Source organism: Onychostoma macrolepis, chromosome 13, assembly GCF_012432095.1.
Source record: "Onychostoma macrolepis isolate SWU-2019 chromosome 13, ASM1243209v1, whole genome shotgun sequence".
Lineage (NCBI taxonomy): Eukaryota > Metazoa > Chordata > Actinopteri > Cypriniformes > Cyprinidae > Onychostoma > Onychostoma macrolepis.
The window spans coordinates 19,840,770-19,861,861 of NC_081167.1; the positions used below are offsets into that span (position 1 = coordinate 19,840,770).

The 21,092-nt window shown below is 38.5% G+C and overlaps 1 protein-coding gene across 3 annotated transcripts; it reads left to right on the plus strand.

Annotated features, from left to right (window-relative positions):
- The first annotated feature begins 304 nt into the window (after positions 1-304).
- tdrd9 (tudor domain containing 9) lies at positions 305-20,500 on the plus strand. Of its 3 annotated transcripts, none has more exons than XM_058796277.1 (36): positions 305-345; positions 1,110-1,232; positions 1,692-1,783; positions 1,983-2,056; positions 2,453-2,674; positions 3,010-3,132; positions 3,836-3,916; positions 4,007-4,177; positions 4,258-4,361; positions 4,932-5,051; positions 5,125-5,209; positions 5,296-5,353; positions 5,441-5,545; positions 5,659-5,756; positions 5,858-5,989; positions 6,311-6,470; positions 6,594-6,657; positions 6,756-6,819; positions 7,009-7,053; positions 11,735-11,788; positions 11,870-11,986; positions 12,770-12,877; positions 13,172-13,272; positions 14,811-14,984; positions 15,060-15,171; positions 15,306-15,521; positions 15,614-15,703; positions 16,582-16,839; positions 17,503-17,670; positions 17,748-17,818; positions 17,911-18,020; positions 19,118-19,214; positions 19,418-19,556; positions 19,711-19,829; positions 19,925-19,997; positions 20,085-20,500. In XM_058796277.1, exons 1-36 carry the CDS (start codon positions 320-322, stop codon positions 20,181-20,183), a joined length of 4,053 nt encoding a protein of 1,350 aa, XP_058652260.1. In that variant the 5' UTR covers positions 305-319; the 3' UTR covers positions 20,184-20,500. The 3 variants fall into 3 exon arrangements, with proteins under 3 accessions (XP_058652260.1, XP_058652261.1, XP_058652262.1); XM_058796278.1 differs by lacking the exon at positions 305-345 and adding an exon at positions 777-851; XM_058796279.1 differs by lacking the exon at positions 305-345 and adding an exon at positions 785-851 and having other exon boundaries at positions 951-1,232.
- Positions 20,501-21,092: the final 592 nt, after the last annotated feature.

The window sequence follows — 21,092 nt, forward strand, 5'->3', positions numbered from 1 at the left end:
TTGTAACTTCCCGTTAGATTTCATTGGGTGTACCTTGGAGATAAGGTTCTGGAGAGCCAATCAAAAGTTACTTTTTTTAGGTGTGGGCGGAGTTTAGCTCGGTAGCTTGTCTGAACTGAGCACATTCCAGTGAATGCTGCTGTTGGTATTTGAATGAAACACACTATTCATCTTGAGTGTCTTGATAGTAACTATTAATCTTTAATAATTACAAATCTTTGACTTTTTTTTCCCGAAATGTATGTACACAACTGCAGATCTGAGCATAATCTGATGTTGAATGACTCATGATAACTCATTATGAGTAGATGGAAACTGCATGATTTTGCCACACCTTTTATTCCAGTGGGTATTTTTCCACTTTTTTAAATCTATTGAACATTTCCACTGTTGCCCAGGAATAAAAACAATCTTGTCACAGTGGAGCCTTCCATTAAACTAAAGACCTTGCCTTGCTTACTTTAGTCTGCATACTTAAGATTGTTGTTGCCCATTACTCTGACTCTGACTCTGAGTATACACTTAGGAGCAGTCAATGCTTGGACAGAAACAAAGTGACATACATTCCAGTATATTTTAATGGGGAAAAAAATAAATAAAAAATATTAAAGTTTTCTTTTTTTATTTGTAATGTTTTAACTTTTTTCCTTTATATCACTTTTTTTCCTTTATATCACTCAAAAACAATAACAAGAATTTTGTAGTATGTTCTAAAATTATTTTGAGCTTTTTTTTCCCGGCAGGCCGCCGTGACTGTCCTCTGTGAAGGATTTGGCGGGAAAAATCGTCACCGCCTGATGATACGTTAGATTCTGAACATTTAAATCAACAGTGGCAGGTTCCTAATGAATGTAAATACATTTAGATTGACGTTAATATCTCACCAACATACTTTGGTCTATCAGTGAATCATATACTATAACAACAACAGTTTTCGTTATTTTTTTTAGAAATAAAAAAAGTAAGCATAACCTGGTTTCCGCCCCACCTGCTGGCAGGGCAGCCGCGGCGCGGAAAGAGATGCTAGAGAGCGCGAGCGGACGCATGTGAGCTCTTCTCGGCGTTTGATTATTTGTCGCTTTTGCATGATTTTTGTATGGTTTGTGCAGGATGCATCAGGCCATCACATCAGCTCAGATAGCCCACTGGTTTACTGTCGGGGTACAGTTTGCAAACATCACAATCACCGATGAAGTGAAAAGGCAGGCAAAGGCCGAAGCTCCTGCAAACAGGTAAGTTATAAGTCATGAGTGTTTTTGCTGATTAAAACTGTTAGTTTTATTATACAGACTTACTTTAAGAGGATTCAGAAAGATGAACAATAAATATTGATGAGACGTGTGAAGTTATCGCTAATTAGAATAAAAACACGACGGGAGACACGTGGATAAGGATAAGTCTATACGCATGCATTTTCATAAAATAAATGTCAATGCATGGCTCTTTGTCCAAGTTTAGTTTTAAAGGGTAATTTAGCATTTTGACAGTGTATATACACGGTTGGTTTAAAAAGCCCATTAAAAGTGTTTAACATCTTTTTGAACCAGGGTTTAGTGTTACATAGAGCAGTAGAAATGTGTGCAGATGAATTAATATGATTGAAAGCTGGTGGTAAACTAGACCGTAGACTGGGTGAAAACCCAAGGACAATGCCATACACAATTTTCTCTTTGTGTGTGCATTTGCTGCAGCTCTCTGGAGCAGTTGTCTGAACAGACTTCTCCAGAGAAGGCAGGATTGGATGGAGGAAACCAGAAGAGCAGGAGGCCAGAACTACCAACCAGTAATCACCCACATACCAACTAGACTGTCTTTATTATTTGATTTTACTGATGTGATTAACTAGAATCAGTATTGTACAGCGCTGTTGTTAACATAACATCTGTCCTACCACCATGTTTGGCTTCTGTTACCCATTAGGATGGAATTGCATAACTCACATTCACCATTCAAACTGTTTTGACGTGACCTTTGAACTATAGGTCCAAGAACTACCCCACCTTCGCTCGGCAGTTATGAGTATCCAATTCTCCCTATTACTAAGAACAGACATGAGGTACACACATACAGATACAAGGCACATGCAGACACATTTACTCATCATTCAATAAAAGATTTATTGACTGTATGGACTTTCATGTTTGGTTACGTTGTGTATTTTCTTATTTGTGCATACTTCATAGGGCTGTGCAATTAATCGAATTCGATTATCATGCGCATCTCGTCAGTAAAGCCGGTTTCGTGATTAGCAGTAAATCGCCATCACCTGCTTTCAGATGGAGTGGCAGTTAATACACAGAGCCGCTCCATCTGAAAGCAGGTGATTGCGATTTACTGTTAATCACGAAATCGGCTTTACTGACGAGATGCACATGATAATCGAATTCGATTAATTGCACAGCCCTAATACATCAATCCCTAATACATCAATTGTGTGTGTGTGTGTGTGTAGTTGGTCTCTCTGATTGAGAATAACTCCGTGATCATCATTCGTGGAGCGACAGGCAGTGGGAAAACTACCCAGCTGCCACAGTTCATTCTGGATCACTATGCAGAAAAAAAGACGCCCTGTAACCTGGTTGTCACTCAGCCACGCAAAATTGGTGCCACCAGCATTGCCCGCTGGGTGGCACGTGAACGCAAATGCACCCTGGGCAGCTTGGTGGGGTATCAGGTGTGAGATGCATGAAGTAGAAACTCTTATCCTCAGAAGTGTGAATAGAATCAATATCTTGAATGGGAATGAAGTCATGATAAAACTGAAATGGCAACAGTTCTTTTTTTTTCTTTTTTTCTCCATATTGTGACATGCATCCCAAGTGTGGATTATCAAAAAATGTAGGGTGGGGACTATGCATTGGTTGTGAGCATTAGCATGATTCCCTTCCCACAAAACCAAACCTATAAAATAATATACAGATTTTTTTATTTTATTTATTCAGAGCATAAGCTACTAGACTCCCTAAATACTATATACATTTATTTAATGTCTTTTTCCTCTGTCTCCAGGTGGGTTTAGAGAAGATGGCCACAGAGCACACCAAACTGATTTATGTGACCACAGGAGTTTTATTGCAGAAATTAGTGTCAGCCAGAACACTCACAGAGTACTCCCACATCTTCATAGATGAGGTAGATACACAATCTGCAATTTATATAGATTACTGCCACATTTATTTGATCAAAAATACAATAAAATGGTAATATTGTCAAAAATTGCAATATAAAATAAAGTTTCTATTTTTAAATGCTTTCAAATGTTATTTATTGCTGTGATGCCAAAGCTCGATTTTTGCAAAGCAGCAATTATGCTCCAGTCTTCAGTGTTCAGCCTTCAGAAATTATTTAAATATGCTGATTTGGTGCTCAAGGAACATTTCTTATGTTGAAAACAGTTTTGCTGCTGCTTAATATTTTTGTGGAAACTGTGATACATTTTTCAGGATAATTTGATGAATAGAAAGTTCAAAAGAACAGCATTTATTTGGAATAGACATTTTGTAACGACATAAAAGACTGATCAATTTAATGCATCTTTGCTGAATAATTAATTTCTTTAAAAAAAATAATAAAAAAATCTCACTGATTCTAAACTTTTGAGCGATAGCATACATTTATAGAAACAGTATGTACACTCATCAGGCTAGTGATATTCACAATGCCAAAAGTTCAGTACTTGGAATTATGCCATACTGGTTAAATTTAATGATACCAATGTAAATATGCCAGTGAAACAAATGTGCTACTATGAAAAAGTAGAATTTTAAAAGAAATATTAATTTAAATGAAAACAATGGCATGTAAACTTAAATGGTTGCATTTCAAACTGGTTTAGGTCCATGAGAGAACAGAAGACCTTGACTTTCTTTTGCTGGTTGTCAGAAAACTGCTGCGGACCAATTCCAGATATGTCAAGGTTTGTTCAGCACACACATTTTAATTCACACAATCAGATTTTACACTAATTCTTACCTCTTCTCGATTTATCCCACCTCTCTTTCTGTAGGTCATTCTGATGTCAGCCACCATAAACTGTGCTGAGTTTGCAGAGTATTTTGGTACTCCTATCCGCAATCAGATGAATCCAGCATACGTGTTTGAGGTGGAGGGAGCCCCATACGCCATTGAAGAGTTCTACCTGGATGAGCTCAAAACCATGCTACCTTTTGGAATCAATGTATAGGAAGCATAAAAAATGCTATGTTTTGACATTTTCTGTTTAAACTCCTTATATAACTGTTTGTGTGTATGTGTCAGGTGGACCTAACCTTCCCAGTAGATCCTTGTATCACAGAGGAGATGTATAATGTTGCCGTCTCTCTCATCCAGAGCTTTGATGAGATGGAGGCTAAAGATCAAAGGTCAGGAATCACTATGAGACATGCATACACTACCATTCAAAATTTTTGGTTAAGATTTTTCAAATGTTTTTAAAAGAAGCCTTTCCAAGACTGCATGTATTATCAAAATACAGTAATAGTGTGAAATGTTACTACAATAAAAGTTACTTTTCTATTCATATTTTTTTTAAATGTAATTTGTGATGGCAAAGCTGAATTTTCAGCAGCCATTATTCCAGTCTTTGGCATTCCTTTGATTCTTCAGGAATCATTCTAATATGCTGATTTGCTGCTAAAGAAATGTTTTTTTTAATAAATGTTGAAAGTTGTGCTGCTTAATGTTTTTGTGCAAACTGATAAATTTTTTCAGGATTCTTTAATTGAATAGGAAAAAATAGCGTATTTTTCATTTGTATTCAGTATTCATTTATTTCTTAAAAAAACTGACCCCAAACTTTTGACTGTCACTGAATATTAAATATTTAAGCAATACATGAAATACTTTATATCTTTGTTTGTTGTATGTTTAAGAATTACAAAGCATATTTTAAGTAGTTAAAACTTAATAAAGTGTGTGTTTGTGTGGAGCAGGTGCTCAGAGCAAACTGGAAGTGCTGCTCATCCAGAGAGAGGTAGTGTGCTTGTCTTTCTGCCTGGGCTGGCTGAAATACAATATATGAAGGAGGCCCTCGCAAAACTTGTGCGCAAGAGGTATGTCTGTGTGTAGTGTTTAAACAAGTGTGCTTGTGCATAAATGTGTTAACGTGTGTTTGATTGCTTACAGGTTGCAGGTATACCCTCTTCATTCAACTGTCACTTTAGAGGAGCAAAATGGAGTGTTCCTGGTTCCTGTACCTGGATACCGGAAGGTAAAATTTACCCTGAAGCATACTTGTATGTTCAGAGTGTTTGAAAGATGTAATGGCTTAAATTCTTGCTCTGCTTGTACTTACAGATTATTCTCTCCACAAACATCGCTGAGAGTTCTGTCACTGTGCCTGACGTTAAATACGGTGGGTGTTTATTTTCACACCTTCTGTGAGTTCTTGGTCATCCTGCGTAATTGGTATAACTTATACATTATTTTGTGTGTTATGCAGTGATTGACTTCTGCCTTGTGCGTCAGTTGGTTTGCGATAAGGAGACGAATTACAGATGTCTTCGAATCACCTGGGCATCTAAGACCAGTTGCAACCAGCGTCGAGGTGCTGCATATGTGGGCTGGTGTTCAACAGCACAGATTTACTGTAATGACACACTTGGCTCTTGGGTTTCAATAACGCACTTTATTTGCATATCTTCCTGTGCATCCTCCTAGGTCGTGCTGGACGGGTGTCTAAAGGCTTCTGTTACAGATTGGTGAGCAGACATTTCTGGGAGCATGAGATTCCGGATTTCACAATCCCAGAGATGCTGGTAGGGGAGCAATTGCATCAATCAGTGGCAGCAAGACTTTGAAGATTTTTTAATTATAAAGTCTTTCTAAGTTGGTTATGGCAGTGTGTATTGATTTGCAGCGTTCACCATTGGCCAGTACCTTGTTGAAGGTGAAGTTGTTGGATATGGGAGATCCCCGTTCAGTTCTCGCCACGGCTCTCACACCACCCAACCTAAATGACATTGAAAGAACTGTCCTGCAACTCAAACAGGTCAATGAAGCATAGTGGTCGTTGGTTACTGCTTGGTAGTTGGTTGCAAATTTGAACGGTTTTGAACTCCCAACCTGACATTAAAATTACAGGATGTATAAAGGCAAATACACAACGTTTTAAATGTGTATATATATTTACACAATTAGCTATTATTTTATTTTCTCAGCTTTCATTTTAGATTTCATTTTATAATTTATCTATTTATATTGTATTTTATTTCAGCTTTGTTTTAATTATGTATGTTTTTAATCATTTAAATTTTAGTTAACTATAATTAATAACCCTGACGTGTGTGTGTGTGTGTGTGTGTGTGTGTAGATTGGAGCTCTTTCTGTGCAGAGCAACAGTCAGAGGCAATTTGATGGCGAGTTGACATTTCTGGGTCGTGTGTTGGCACATCTGCCTGTGGATTTGCAGCTGGGCAAGCTGATTGTTCTTGGACATGTGTTCGGCTGTCTGGAGGAGTGTCTTATCATTGGTATAACATTTGGTGTATTAGTGTGTGTGAAAATATCTGTATATTATTTATATAACAATGTCAGGTTGTACCAAGTTGCCATGAAATTTAAAAAAATTATAAAATGTATAACCTGTCTTTCAGCTGCGTCTCTCTCTCTGAAGAGTTTCTTTGCCATGCCATCACTGCAGCAGTTGGCTGGGTACAGGTAGGTTGACCTTTCACCCCACATACACTTTATTGGTTATCTGAATTAGGTTTACACTGGATCCTTATCTGTACTGTTGTCTCTGTTTGACCTTACAGGAGTAAGTTGAGCTTTGCACAAAATGTTCCAAGTGACTTCATTGCTTTTGTCAATGCTTTCAAGGTATGAAATTCCAAAACTGAGCATGCTAGGTAGACTTGTTTAGATTATGAACTCATAAAGTACAGTTTCTGTAATGGTAAATATTAGTTACCTCACAGTAGTTTGGTAACAATATTGTTATTGGCCAATGTAAATTTTATTTTATTTTTTCAATTAATTGGTCTGTTTTTGTTCTTATTTGTTGTTCAGGCCTGGTACACATCTAGAGCTAAAGGAGAGCTCAGACACCCAAAGGTAACAACATATACAGGTGCTGGTCATATAATTAGAATATCATCAAAAAGTTGATTTATTTCACTAATTCCATTCAAAAAGTGAAACTTGTATATTATATTCATTCATTACACACAGACTGATATATTTCAAATGTTTATTTCTTTTAATTTTGATGATTAGAGCTTACAGCTCATGAAAGTCAAAAATCAGTATCTCAAAATATTAGAATATTACTTAAGACCAATACAAAGAAAGGATTTTTAGAAATCTTGGCCAACTGAAAAGTATGAAAATGAAAAGTATGAGCATGTACAGCACTCAATACTTAGTTGGGGCTCCTTTGCCTGAATTACTGCAGCAATGCGGTGGCATGGAGTCGATCAGTCTGTGGCACTGCTCAGGTGTTATGAGAGCCCAGGTTGCTCTGATAGTGGCCTTCAGCTCATCTTGTTGGGTCTGGTGTCTCTTATCTTCCTCTTGACAATACCCCATAGATTCTCTATGGGGTTCAGGTCAGGCGAGTTTGCTGGCCAATCAAGCACAGTAACACTATGGTCATTGAACCAGCTTTTGGTACCTTTGGCAGTGTGGGCAGGTGCCAAGTCCTGCTGGAAAATGAAATCAGCATCTCCATAAAGCTTGTCAACAGAAGGAAGCATGAAGTGCTCTAAAATTTCCTGGTAGATGGCTGCGTTGACTGTGGACTTCAGAAAACTGTGGACCAACACCAGCAGATGACATGGCAGCCCAAATCATCACTGACTGTGGAAACTTCACACTGGACTTCAAGCAACATGGATTCTGTGCCTCTCCACTCTTCCTCCAGACTCTGGGACCTTGATTTCCAAATTAAATGCAAAATTTACTTTCATCTGAAAAGAGGACTTTGGACCACTGAGCAACAGTCCAGTTCTTTTTCTCCACAGCCCAGGTAAGACGCTTCTGATGTTGTCTCTGGTTCAGAAGTGGCTTGGTAGCCCTTTTCCTGAAGATGTCTGAGCGTGGTGACTCTTGATGCACTGACTCCAGCTTGAGTTCACTCCTTGTGAAGCTCTCCCAAGTGTTTGAATCAGCTTTGCTTGACTGTATTCTCAAGCTTGTGGTCATCCCTGTTGCTTGTGCACCTTTTCCTACCCAAATTCCTCCTTCCAGTCAACTTTGCATTTAATATGCTTTGATACAGCACTCTGTAAACAGCCACACCTTTCAGTAATAACCTTCTGTGACTTACCCTCAAGTGGAGGGTTTCAATGTTCGTCTTCTGGATCTTTGCCAAGTCAGCAGTCTTCCCCATTATTGTGGTTTCAAAGAACAAGAGATAACCAGAATTTATACTGTATGGATGGTCATTTATTAAAACTCAAATGTAAATATTCTAATATTTTGAGATACTGATTTTTGACTTTCATGAGCTGTAAGCTCTGATCATCAATTTAAAACAAAAAAAACTTTTTAAATGTTTCACTTTACATATTGACAGAGGGGTCTTTAGAGGTGCAGTCGTTGGTGTACAGGGAAAAGAGCAGTGGGGAGAGAACACATCACTGAGGAGCTCCAGTGCTGATCGTGTGGGTGTTTGACATGAATCTCCCCAGTCTCACTAGCTGCTGCCTATCTGTCAGGAAGCTGGTGATCCACTGACAGATAGAGCTAGGGACAGAGAGCTGGGTTAGTTTGGTCTGGTGGAGTGTTGGGATGATGGTGTTGAAGGCCGAACTAAAGTCCACAAACAGGATCCTCACATAAGTCCCTGATTTGTCCAGATGCTGCAGGATGGAAGTGCAGTCCCATGTTGACTGCATCATCCACAGACCTGTTTGCTCAGTAAGCAAATAGCAGGGGGTCCAGTGATGTCCTTCAGATGAGCCAGAACCAGTTTTTCAAATGACTTCATGATGACAGATGTTAGTGCCATAGGTCTGTAGACGTTAAGTCCTGTTATCTTAGGTTTCTTTGGGACAGGGATGATGGAGCGTTTGAAGCAGGCAGGGACTTCACACAACTCCAGAGATCTGTTGAAGATGGGGGGCCAGCTGGTCAGCACATGTTTTCAGACAGGCTGGTGTTACACCGTCTGGGCCTGGTGCCTTTTTTCTCTTGTTCTTTCTGAAGACCTGGCGCACATCATCTTCACTTGTCTGGAGTGCAGGTGTGGGGGAGAGGGGGGGTTACAGGAGGTGTTAGCTGTTATGTAGAGAGATGGTCAGGACAGGTGTGCTGGGTTTCAAATCTACAATAAAACTAATTCGGGTCATCAGCAAGTTGTTGATTCGCCTCACTGCTGGGGGATGGTGTCTTGTAGTTGGTGATGGCTTTCATATCTTTCCACACTGAAGCGGAGTCATTGGAAGTGAACTGATCTTCCAACTTTTTAGCGTAGGTCCTTTTAGCCACTCTGATCTCCTTATTCAGTGTGTTCCTGGCCTGATTGTACAAGACTCTGTCCCCATTTCTGTAGGCATCCTCTTTGGCCTGACAAAGATGTCCGAGTTTTGCTGTAAACCATGGCTTATCATTGTTGAATGTTAAATAAGGCCTGGTAGGAATGCGCATATCCTCACAGAAACTAATATAGGATGTTACAGTCTCTGTGTGGTAGCAGCTTCAAAAAGGCTCCAATCAGTGCAGTCGAAACAGGCTTGTAAAACCTTCTTTTTCGTCTTTACAGTCTTTAATACAGGTTTAGCAGATTTAAGTTTTTGCCTGTAGGCAGGGGTTAAATTGGGATTTGTTATGTGGGGGGGGGCTCTATGGTATCGAGCTTTTTAATTATTTATATATATATAAACACAATAATTTATATATATTTTTTTATATATAAAAAATATATTTTTATTTACATTTAGTAATTTAGCAGGCACTTTTATCCAAAGTAACTTACAAATGAGTGTTTAGTTTTTTTGCAAATATGATTTATTATAATGCAATATTCTCATCGGTTTTCTATCAGCTGTGATATAGGCGCTAAATCTGCACGTTTTTTATATTTTATTTATTTTTTATTTTTTTTTACCTTTTATAGAGGGCATTTTCCCACTAATCTCATTAACTTTCATTTCAAATTCTTACATTTGATCTGTAAATTCAATTATAATAATGTGATTGTTATTATCTATACATTATAAAATTATAATTTACACTGAAAAATACAACTACATTAAACTATGAGATTCTTTTAAAAAAAAAAAAAAAAAAAAAATTGAATATACAAACAAGAAATGGTTCATTCAAACGATTCGTTCATACGGCAGATTCATCAGATGCTTATGCTTGGGCTAATGAAACTTTGACTCAACCGATTTGTTCAAAACTCTGAATCATTCAGCAATGAATCGGATGGTTGCTTTGAGATGCGCTGTGGTTCTGCCAAAAATGTAAGTGACCTAATATTATTGTATTTGCTCATTGAACTGTTTATAGAACTATTAAACAGTCGTAATGGTGAAAACGTTACCTAACTAACTTTATTTTAAATATAAAAACTTAATATTTTGAATTTTTACCTCAGTATGCTGAGTTTCTTAGTGTTGTGCATTTAGATTTCTCCTCGAGGCTGCGTGAACCTCGCCTCAGCAGCGCAACCTTATACTGTCAATAGATGCATTATATACAGAAGTTATATCCACTATTCGCCACTTACTCTAAATGTAATAAAAACAGAATAATACTTGCGTTTTGGTGTTTACATAGTTATTTTTGGGTAGTGATGTTTTAATCATGTTACTTGTCTGGCATTAATGAAGCGTTAATGTCGAGCCCTGGAGTCTGCCTGTAGGCTGGTTTAAGATGAACCAGGCAGTGGTAAGAGAGCCCCAAAGCTACCCGTGGGACAGAGTGATATGCATCTTTTATTGCTGTGTAACAGTGATCCAATATATTACTGTCTCTGGTAGGACATGTGATGTGCTGTTTGTATTTTGGCAGTTCAAGGGAGAGATTGGCTTTATTAAAGTCCCCGAGAATGATTAAAACAGAGTCCGGGTGTTGCTGAGCTCACGTGCGCTTGCGGTGGAATGTCAACACTCACGAGAATGAACGAGTGAAACTCCCGCGGCGAGTAGAAAGGCTTACAGTTAATGAAAAGCGCTTCTAGATCTGAACAGCACATCTTCTTTAACACTGTTACATCTGTACACCACCTCTCATTGATGTAAAAGCATGTCCCGCCACCACGCGATTTCCGCATTGATTCTGTGTCGCGATCCGCTCCAAACAGCTGAAAGCCCGGTTTCCATGAAACACAGAGCAGCAGAGTGTAAGAAATCCTTATTTGTCTGGGAGAGCAGAAGAAGTTCGTCTGTTTTGTTGGGTAGAGAGCGACGTTCTAAATCTGCGCTGTCTGAGCTTCACTAGCGCACCGACTACTATATTCAGCAAAACGTCCGAATTAGGGCGGTGCAATTAATCGTATTCGATAATCATGCGCATCTCGTCAGTAAAGCCGGTTTCTTGATTAGCAGTAAATCGCCATCACCTGCTTTCAGATGGAGCGGCAGTTAATACACAGCCGTAGTTCACTGACAAGCTAGGCAATATCGTGTTCATAATCGAAGATAAATCACTTTCGATTATGAACGCGGTAAACGCGGTTTATTGTCAGTGAACAATGCAGTGTGTACATGCATCAACAGTTAAAATATGAAACAAGAATGTGTCCTCTGTGCACACTCGAACACCTTTTGTTTTTTCCAAATATTAGGATGAACTGGAATGGGGCAAAGAGAACTGCATTCAGATCAAACGTATCAGAGAGGTAAATACAGTGTGCACACATACAAAACATGCTCATTTTATACAAAATTTGCATTTTATACCCATTAAATGTGTGTTACAGGTGGCAGAGCTATTTGAGGATCTAAAGAAGCGGGTGTCCAAATTTAACATGCACATCAGCAGCTCCTCAAACCCCACAGACTACACCAGCCTGCACAAACAGAGATTCGTGCTGCAGGTACACACACACACACTTTGACAGGGGGGGGGCATTCCGTAGGCGTAATGGTTTTTTATACTGTACTTACTGTATGTGCTATTGCCCTACACTAATCCTACACCTAAACCTACCCCTTACAGGAGACTGTGCATTTCAACTTTCCCCAAAAAAACCTCACTCTGTATGATTTATAAGCGTTTTGAAAAGTGGGGACATGGGTCAATGTCCTGAAAAGTCACCTTCACCTTGTAATACCTTTGTCATTATACAAATCTATGTCCTGACTTTTCACAAAAACACGCAGACACACACACACACACACACAATAATACACTTCACTAAACTAATGGTTTGTAAAAAAATGAATACTGTAAATCAGCAAGAACGCTTTAAATTGAACAAAGGTGACCGTAAAGACTGATTGTTACAAAAAATACTACTTTTAAACTTTCTATTCAGCAAATAATCCTGGAAAAAAAGGTTTAACTGTTTCCACAAAAATATTGAATCATATTAGAATGATTTCTGAAGGATCATGTGAAGACGAGTATCGGCTGCTGAAAATGCAGTTTTGCGATCACTGGAATAAACAACAAATATAACTGTTACTTTAAATTGCAGATATAATTCACAATGTAACCATTCTTACTGTACTTTTGATCAAATAAATATAGCCTTGGTGAGCGTAAGAGACTCGTTTCAAAACATCAAAACAATCTTACCGACACCAAACGGTACTGTGTGTGTGTGATACTATGCAGAATGTGATCTGTTTATATTTTCTTTGACTTTCTGGATTAGGTAGCCATTGCAGGTGCATTCTTCCCAAACTATTTTTCTCAGGGAGAGATTGATGAGCAGCTGGCATCTAAGGAACTTTCTGGAAACGATCCAAAGACCACCATTATGGTACCAGTGTCTCCAGTTTCAAAAGTCTGTCAAAAAACTACTGTCATTGTGGAGCAATAGTTTTAAATGAATTTTGCTGAGCAAGTTGGATTTTAAAAAATACTTATAGCTAGTTAGATGAATATCACAACTGGATTTAATGCAACAGATTTTGAAGGTAACTTTAAGGTAGTAACATTTAAATGCACCCCCTTTAGAACCAGAACTGGTACCTCAGACTTGCAATGAACTGACCAATTATTTGTGTACTTGTGTAGAGTATGTCTCTGGCCTTATGCCTTTTCTCTCACTCAGATTAGGAATTTGCCTCCATTTGCATTCCTGTGCTATAAGCAGCTACAGTCACTGTTCCGTCAATGTGGACAGGTCAAATCAATCTGTTTCGATGGATCCAGGTAACTTGCATGCATAAACAGTGTGTTTTGTATGAAAGTCTGTTTTAGCCACAGAATAATTAAAAAAAACTTTCTTGGAATTCTCAATTTATATCATACTAAAATTTGACTTCACATTTCAAAATTCTGATTCTTTTCTTTCTTTTGCGTATCACTAAGTTGTCTGGCTTAAAGGGGTCATCGGATGCAAAATTCACTTCAAGTTGTTTGAACGTAATGTGTGTACATCCATCCTATAATTATAAAAATCCACCCAGTGGTTTTTCTTAAATCCCTATTTTAAAATCCCCTTTCTCAAATTAGGCTGTTCTAAGAGCCCTGTCTGAATGACGTAGTTCTGTACAGACCTCTCCCACAATAGTTGATTGACAAGGCCGTCTTACCTTAGACCCGCCCTGAGTGAGCTGTAAACAGTCTGACTGCCATTGTGTTGACTCCAGTGCAGGGGAAGACGCAATGTCTCCGATTAAGCGATTGAGGCGTTTTGTTGTTGATATAATAATGAATATAGTAGTCGTCATTTACTCCCGACATCTGAGCCGCTGAAGACGTAGAGGATTAACGTTACTTTGGCTTAGAAGTGAATGCGCCGATCCCCAATCTGCCTAAATGCATCTGTTTGCGCGAAACATTCGTGATCCAGCTTCATCTACAGAAGTGAGTATAAGGGTTTTTTATGAATCTTTGCAAATCGCCTTTCCTAATAATGTGCTAGTTAGCCAGTTTCGCAGCTAAAGTAAACAGTACTACTCACCCCACAGAAGAGAGGGGTGGGGTCAGCAGAGCTCATTAGCATTTAAAGCCACATGGACTAAAAAATAGCTTGCTGAAAACAGAGCGGATTTTGACATGGTAAAAAAGGTGTTTTTTACACTACCATTGAGAAATTTTAACCAAAGTATGTTATAGACTTTTAATTAAGCCCTGAAGAATCATATCAACTTGTGCAAAATGGGCATCCGATGACCCCTTTAAGAGATAACGTTGCAATTCAAAACTATTCAAGTCATGATTTGTTATTGATATAATATTTTTTGCCAAAGAAATCACTTGGGTGCATTGGGCGTGCATTATTATAAAAAGTAATAATAAATAAATAAATAACACATGGAACAGTAGCTCGGATAAGTTGATAGGCCTCTGGGATTTCCCTTGGTGATTCTCTTGGTCAGTCCAGGCCAGATGGGAATGTAATATGTGATATCATGCCTTAATAGGAATGTGAAATGGAATGTTTCAAAACATTTCTTGAACTAAATATGCATTTTGTAATACAAACAAGTCCTTTCATCAACAAAATTAGGTGCCTCTTAAAAGAGATACTGTATATACTTTTATCAAAATAAAAAGTCAGAGTTGCAAAATTTTAACTCGGAGTTGTAAGATATACAGTATACTCGAAATTGTGAGCAATATAGTTAGATTTGTGTAGGAAACTTGCAATTTTAAGTCAGAATTGTGAGGAGAGAACTCCAATTACAAGATATAAACTAAAGATTATGAGACAAAGTTACAAAAACCTTTTTTATTTTTTGCAGAGCGTATGTGGAGTTTTATCGCTCTTGTGTGAGGGAGACAGGCGTGTTACCCGAGGTCTTGTTGGCATTGCTGCGAGCACGGCAGTCTCCCGCTCTCCAGCTGCAGGTGCACCACGCAGACGAGGTGGAGGCCCACGCTAAAGGAAAGCCCATCACACACCTACGTTACACAAGGTAGCCGCAAGTCCACAATACACACAGACCTTGACAAAGACGCATGGAGTTTTCAAACATAAATCTCTCTTTCAGGGTTAATGTGGATGTTCAGAGCCATGCTGTGTCTCCTGTTGGAGTTCTGAGCAGCACTGTAAATCCAGAGAAACTTCCATCCAGCAGGGATTTTATCATCAACATCACAGAGGTGAAGACTAACTTCTTAATTTTGTTTCTAAAAGCTTTTAAAGGTTTTTAGAGAAATGTGGCATAATTATGACCCATTCTTGGTTCATCTTTGTGAGCAGTGTGCAGGTCAGTAATGTGTATAATTGTTTGTAGGTGATCGATGTAGGCCATTTTTGGGGCTTTCGGACAGATGAGACCAGCGTAGAGAAACAGTGTCAGTTAACAGCAGCCCTAAACATAAGAGATCTGAGACCTGTGTCTGTCTCTCTCTATCCAAACCTGCTGTGTGTGGCCCCCTTCAAAGATGGACAGCAAATGGCCAAATACTATAGAGCCAAAGTGCTGCACATCCTTGGCAGCAATGTAGAGGTACATGACACACACACACTCACAATATCCCAATGCAGAACAAAACATGAAGTCATATCTATAACTATTGCTCTGTGTATATACGTGTGCAGGTGTTTTTTGTGGATTTTGGTAACAGCTCTGTGGTCCCGTGCAGCAGTCTGAGAGAGCTCCCATCTGACCTCATGACTCCCCCCTTTCAAGTATGTATTTTCCCCTCAGATTTTTACATTTTAAAAAGAAAGCTTTCATTAGGGCTCAGCAATATAGCGAAAAAATACCATCTTGAATTTTTTTTATTTTACCCAAACAGCCATTGTAATCAAGTAGATTCAGTATGGTTCATGTAAAAGGGAAAATAAATAAATGTATATATGTAAATGGGGGAAAAAAAGGCATGTTTTATAGTTTTTCACAGTAGGAAGAATTTTTAATAATTTAAACACTGAATAAATTTTTAACAAAACATTTTAACAATGTTTGCTAAACATTACGGTCCTGGAGGTCCGGTGTCCTGCAGAGTTTAGCTCCAACCCTAATCAAACACACCTGAAACAGCCAATCAATGTCTTACTAGGTATACTTAAAACTTCCAGGGAGGTGTGTTGAGGCAAGTTGGAGGACACAGGCCCTCCAGGATCAAGTTAGGTGACCCCTGCTTTAAAACCTCAAATTAAATGCAGTCTGATTGGCTGTCTGTTTTTTTTTTATTTTATTTTTTTTATTTTTTGTTTGTTTGTTTTAAATTGTTCTGAAAGTGATTCCAACGATTGTTCCACAATCATTATCATTGTGTTGTAGAATTAAAACCATTATTAACTTTAATTATAGTTATTGTCCTTGGTGTGACTGGGCCACTGAAATATTCATTTAAAAATGAATCTCTTGGCAGACACATTTTGGCAAATTACTGTCCAAATAAAACGTTCATTAAAATCATTCCAGTATTCGTGTAGCTGCTTACATTTGTCGCAAACAAAGTCATTGTGAATATATGGTATATCTCCCAGCTCTCTATTATAGCTGGATTTTCTATGAATTTCAAATGAGCCCTAAGCTGTCTCTGCATGTTGCATTGCAGGCACAGGAGTTTTGCATCGCAGGCATGGGTCCGTCTGCGCAGTCGCTGATTCTGGGCGGTCGTTGGAGCAGCCGGGCACGGAACCGTTTTAAGACACTCACGAGCGGCCGCTCTGCCATTGTGTCCCTTTACTCCATTCTGCACGGCGTCATGCGTGTTGACCTGCACATCTCCATGGAGGCAGGTGATGTCAGTGTGGCGGACCTCCTGGTGCAAGAGGGACACGCCTGTCACATACCTGAAAGCTTTGAGAGTCAGGTAACTATGCCACCACCACAGCAATGTCCACCTGACAAGTTTTCTTGAAATTAATTTTAATTCAGTTTTTAACCTTTCATAGTCCTCTTTTGACTAAGTATCTCCTGAAATATGTACTAAAAGTTTTCTGCATCAAGTTTAAAATTATTCATGGTTCATTAAACTAGGTATGAACTATAGTTCATTAAACTAGTATGGAAGCATTTTGTTCCAGTTTGTGTTTTTTTTCCCCGCTCCATTTAGTTTTCTTGCAATTGCAAGTTATAAATTCATAATTGTGAGTTTACATCTCAGTTCACACTTTTTTTTCTCCAAATTGCATGTTTATATCTCACAAATCAAATACAGAGTTTATATTTGCAATTGCAAGTTTTAAATTCGCAATTGAGTTTACAACTCAGTTTTTACTTTTTAAATCAGAATTCTGAGTTTATATCTTACAGTTCTGACTTTTCTTTCTAAAAATTGTGAGTATATCTCACAATTCAGACCTTCAGCCTAAGAACTGTGATTTTATATCTCACAATTCTGGCTTTTTTCTTTTTTCTTCTGAATTGAGTTTATATCCATAGATTCCATAGATTAGAGAAAATATTTTAACATTTGCAAGTCTTTTAAAACATCCTGACCTGAAATCAGCCAGGTCTTTTTGTGTATTTGCAGCAGTCCCATGAGGTTCTGATATCTCTGTATGAGGACATGGCCAGTGGCAGATTCACCCCTAGTTCTACTAGTGGTTCCTTGAACAGCAGGATGGAGGAAGACAAGCTGCTTGTCAACGAACTCCTTCAGCACTTTTGTGCCTCTAGCAGCAGTGCCCCCAAGTGCAAGGTGCTGGCATAATAGCCTTGTAATTCAACTATTTTCTGTTGGTCTTAAACTAAAAGTTCTGCTCTGTCACTCTGCAGGCTTTAGTTTATGGTCCCAGCAGCCCACATAAGGTCAGCTTTCACAGCATGAGCAGGATCAGCAACTTCAGGTAAGACCTGCCTGTCCATTTCATAGAACACACAAATTGCATCCCAGGAAAGGATGGTGGTGATGGTGTTGTGGGTTTGGTTTTGTTTGCAGGGCTGTTGGCATTGAGAGGGACAGTATTAACTCTGTAATGGTGAATGAAAATCCACAGAACTGGCATGAGAGGATGCTGGTGGCTGCAGCTGTGTCTCTCAGCGCATCAGGTGTGCACACAATCACATAATGATTGGTTGGGTTTGTCATGGTAAACGTAATGTACACTACCATTCAAAAGATTAGGGTCAGTAAGATTTTTGTTTTTGAAAATTAACTTTTATTCAGCAAGGATGCATTAAATTCAGGAAATATGATAATAGGAAAAGTTTCCTGAGCAGCAGACAGTAGAATGGTTTCTGACAGATCATGTGACACTGAAAACTGGAGTAATGGCTGCTGAAAATTCAGCTTTGCCATCACAGAAATAAATTGCATTGGTAACACTTTACAATAAGGTGACGTTTGTTAACATTAGTTAATGTATTAACTAACATGAACAAACAATTAACAATACATTTATTACAGTATGTATTCATCTTTAACCTTAGTTAATAAAAATACAGTTGTTCATTGTTAGTTCACAGTGCATTAACTAATGTTAACAAACACTACATGTGATTTTAATAATGCATTAGTAAATGCTGAAATTAACATTAACTAAGATTAATTAATAATTAATTAATTAAAACTAGGGGTAGTCGTGGCCTAATGGTTAGGGAGTTGTAACCTGAAGGTTGCTGGTTCGATTCTCGCGCCGGCAGGAATTGAAGGTGGGGATTGTGAATGAACAGCACTCTCTCCACCTTCGATACCATGACTAAGGTGCCCTTGAGCAAGGCACTGAACCCCTAATTGCTCCCCGGGCGCTGGAGCAAGGCTGCCCACTGCTCCGGGTGCGTGTTCACTGTGTGTGTGCGCATTTGTTCACTATTCACTGCTGTGTGTGTGCACTTGGATGGGTTAAATGCAGAGCACCATTTCGAGTATGGGTCACCATACTTGACAATACGTCTTAACTTAACTTAATTAATGAATGCTGTAGAAGTGTTGATTTCTTAGTTTAATTAATTAATAAGGTTCATTAGTTAACTACTGTTAACTAATGAACCTTATTGTAAAGTGTTACCATTTACATTTTAAAATATGCCTATAATTTAATTTTTATATCAGTGGTGGCTAAGTTAACCTGTTAAGGTTAGTGGTAGTTTGGTAGCTGCAGTAAATTTAATTTAAAATCTAATTCATTATTCAATTCATGGTACAGGTTCTCGTATCTTGCTGAAGGAAACATCTCTGATGCCTCATATCCATGGCCTTCCCTCCATTGTTACTATGCTCTTCACCCCTGTCATGGAACTGCGGTAACAGTCACCATAAAAACAATCACTCTCACTTACATTGATAATTCACAACAATTCACACAAAATCGATTTGTGTTTTAGGGGATGATGTTCATTCAGACTTACCAAGTGCAAATTTTCACAACAAGATAACTGTCTTTTATTGCATAAAATGAACATTTGAATGTGTTAGCTGTTTAGTTACACGGAGATGTACTCTGCAGTACTAATGAGGACAGGACCTGTTTTACTGGTGCTCTGTGTGGGCTGGGCTGGAACTCTGTTTCCCAAAATGCAGTGCTGCCTGAACATGACATTGAGCTTGCCTTTGATGTCAAGTTTGATATTGAGGACATCACAGAGGTATGTTTTGGTGTGTATGTGTGATTATTATGCTGTCAGAGAGTCGGCTTTGTCAGGCTCTACCTGTATAAGTAAACAGGCTCTTAGCTAGAGTAAGTTGTGTCATAAAATGTCAAGTTTATGCATAGTTGTAACAAATGATGTGTATGTGTAGATAAATGCTTTGAGAGGCACAGTGAACAAGCTGGTGTGTGACGGACCAAACGGCCTGACAAACCTGAGTCCTGACAAGATCAGCAGCCTTCAGGAGGAGGCCCGGGAACAACTTGTTGGGTACTCGATCACCATCCACCCTCCTCCTGAGACATTCGAGTCTCCATGACATGGGAATACTAACCTAGAAACATCTGTGATTTCTTTCTCTTCAGACTGTTCATTAAAAACCCTCCCAGACCAGAGTGTACACCTGTGCACTATGAGAAATTCAAGAAATGGAACCAGGTATAAATCATCAATTCCTAAAGTCTTACTTTCCTAAAGCTCTGATTAGAATGAGTTCATTGGGTTCTTCACCATGTGTGTCATCAGGTGGATCGCTCCCAGCAGATGGAGCTACAGGAGAAGGATGATGGGAAATCCAAAGGTGTGCTATTTCAGCTGCATCCAATCACCTTACTGAACATGTGAGGAGCATCATACACAAGAGAATCTAGATAATGGTGGAAAAGCTTGAATGTTACTTCTATTAAATGTGCAGTATTTTAGTTTTGCCAGTCATTTTTGTTACTTAAAGAATTTCATTTGCACAATGCAGGGTTCATCAATCTGTTTTGGAAAAATATTATTTGACTGCACTTTTTTGGTTCTTAAGAAACACTTCTAATTTTGATGTTATGTTTTAAGAGTGTCTGTTTTAATTTAGCTGTAAGCTGAGTTGACTGTTGTTGCTGTAGTTGAATGTGTACAGTAAATAATTCGTTCAAATTCGTGGACTTTTTTTTTTTTTTTTCCAAGGTAAAGATTTGTTTTCAGAAATTACTTTGCTGTCTTTTCCCAGGTTGAAAGCTCAAATATGAGTAGTTCACCAATTAGTTTTCCATACCATTTGTGCACTCTATTCCAAGCCCTCGAACTGTACGATAGCTTTATGTAAGGAACGGGGGGGGGGATTGTGTGTGTATATATATTTCTTTCAAAAGTTATATGCTTATATTTCCCTCCACTTTTAGTTCTTTAATCTTACTACTTTTTAAAGTCGGCACTGAACAGAAATTCACCCTACCACACTTATAAATTCGTTTTTGACCTGAATGATGCATACATGTTTTTCTAAAGCATTTTGACCTAAATTTTTTATCAAAATACCAGAAACTTCCATTGAAATGACAGATTTCGCTCTGGTGGCGCATATTATGCTGCTTCAATCATTTGCTGCAGTCTGCTTAATCCCACCCCTTTGTTACAACTGTCTGCAAGCTCGCATTTAAATCTGCCATTGTCCATTTAGCAACCAATAAATAGAACCAAGTCTCACGCTGTCCCTCAACGACCTTCTCTTAGTTCATTTTGCTATGAATGACAAAACGCAAACCCTCC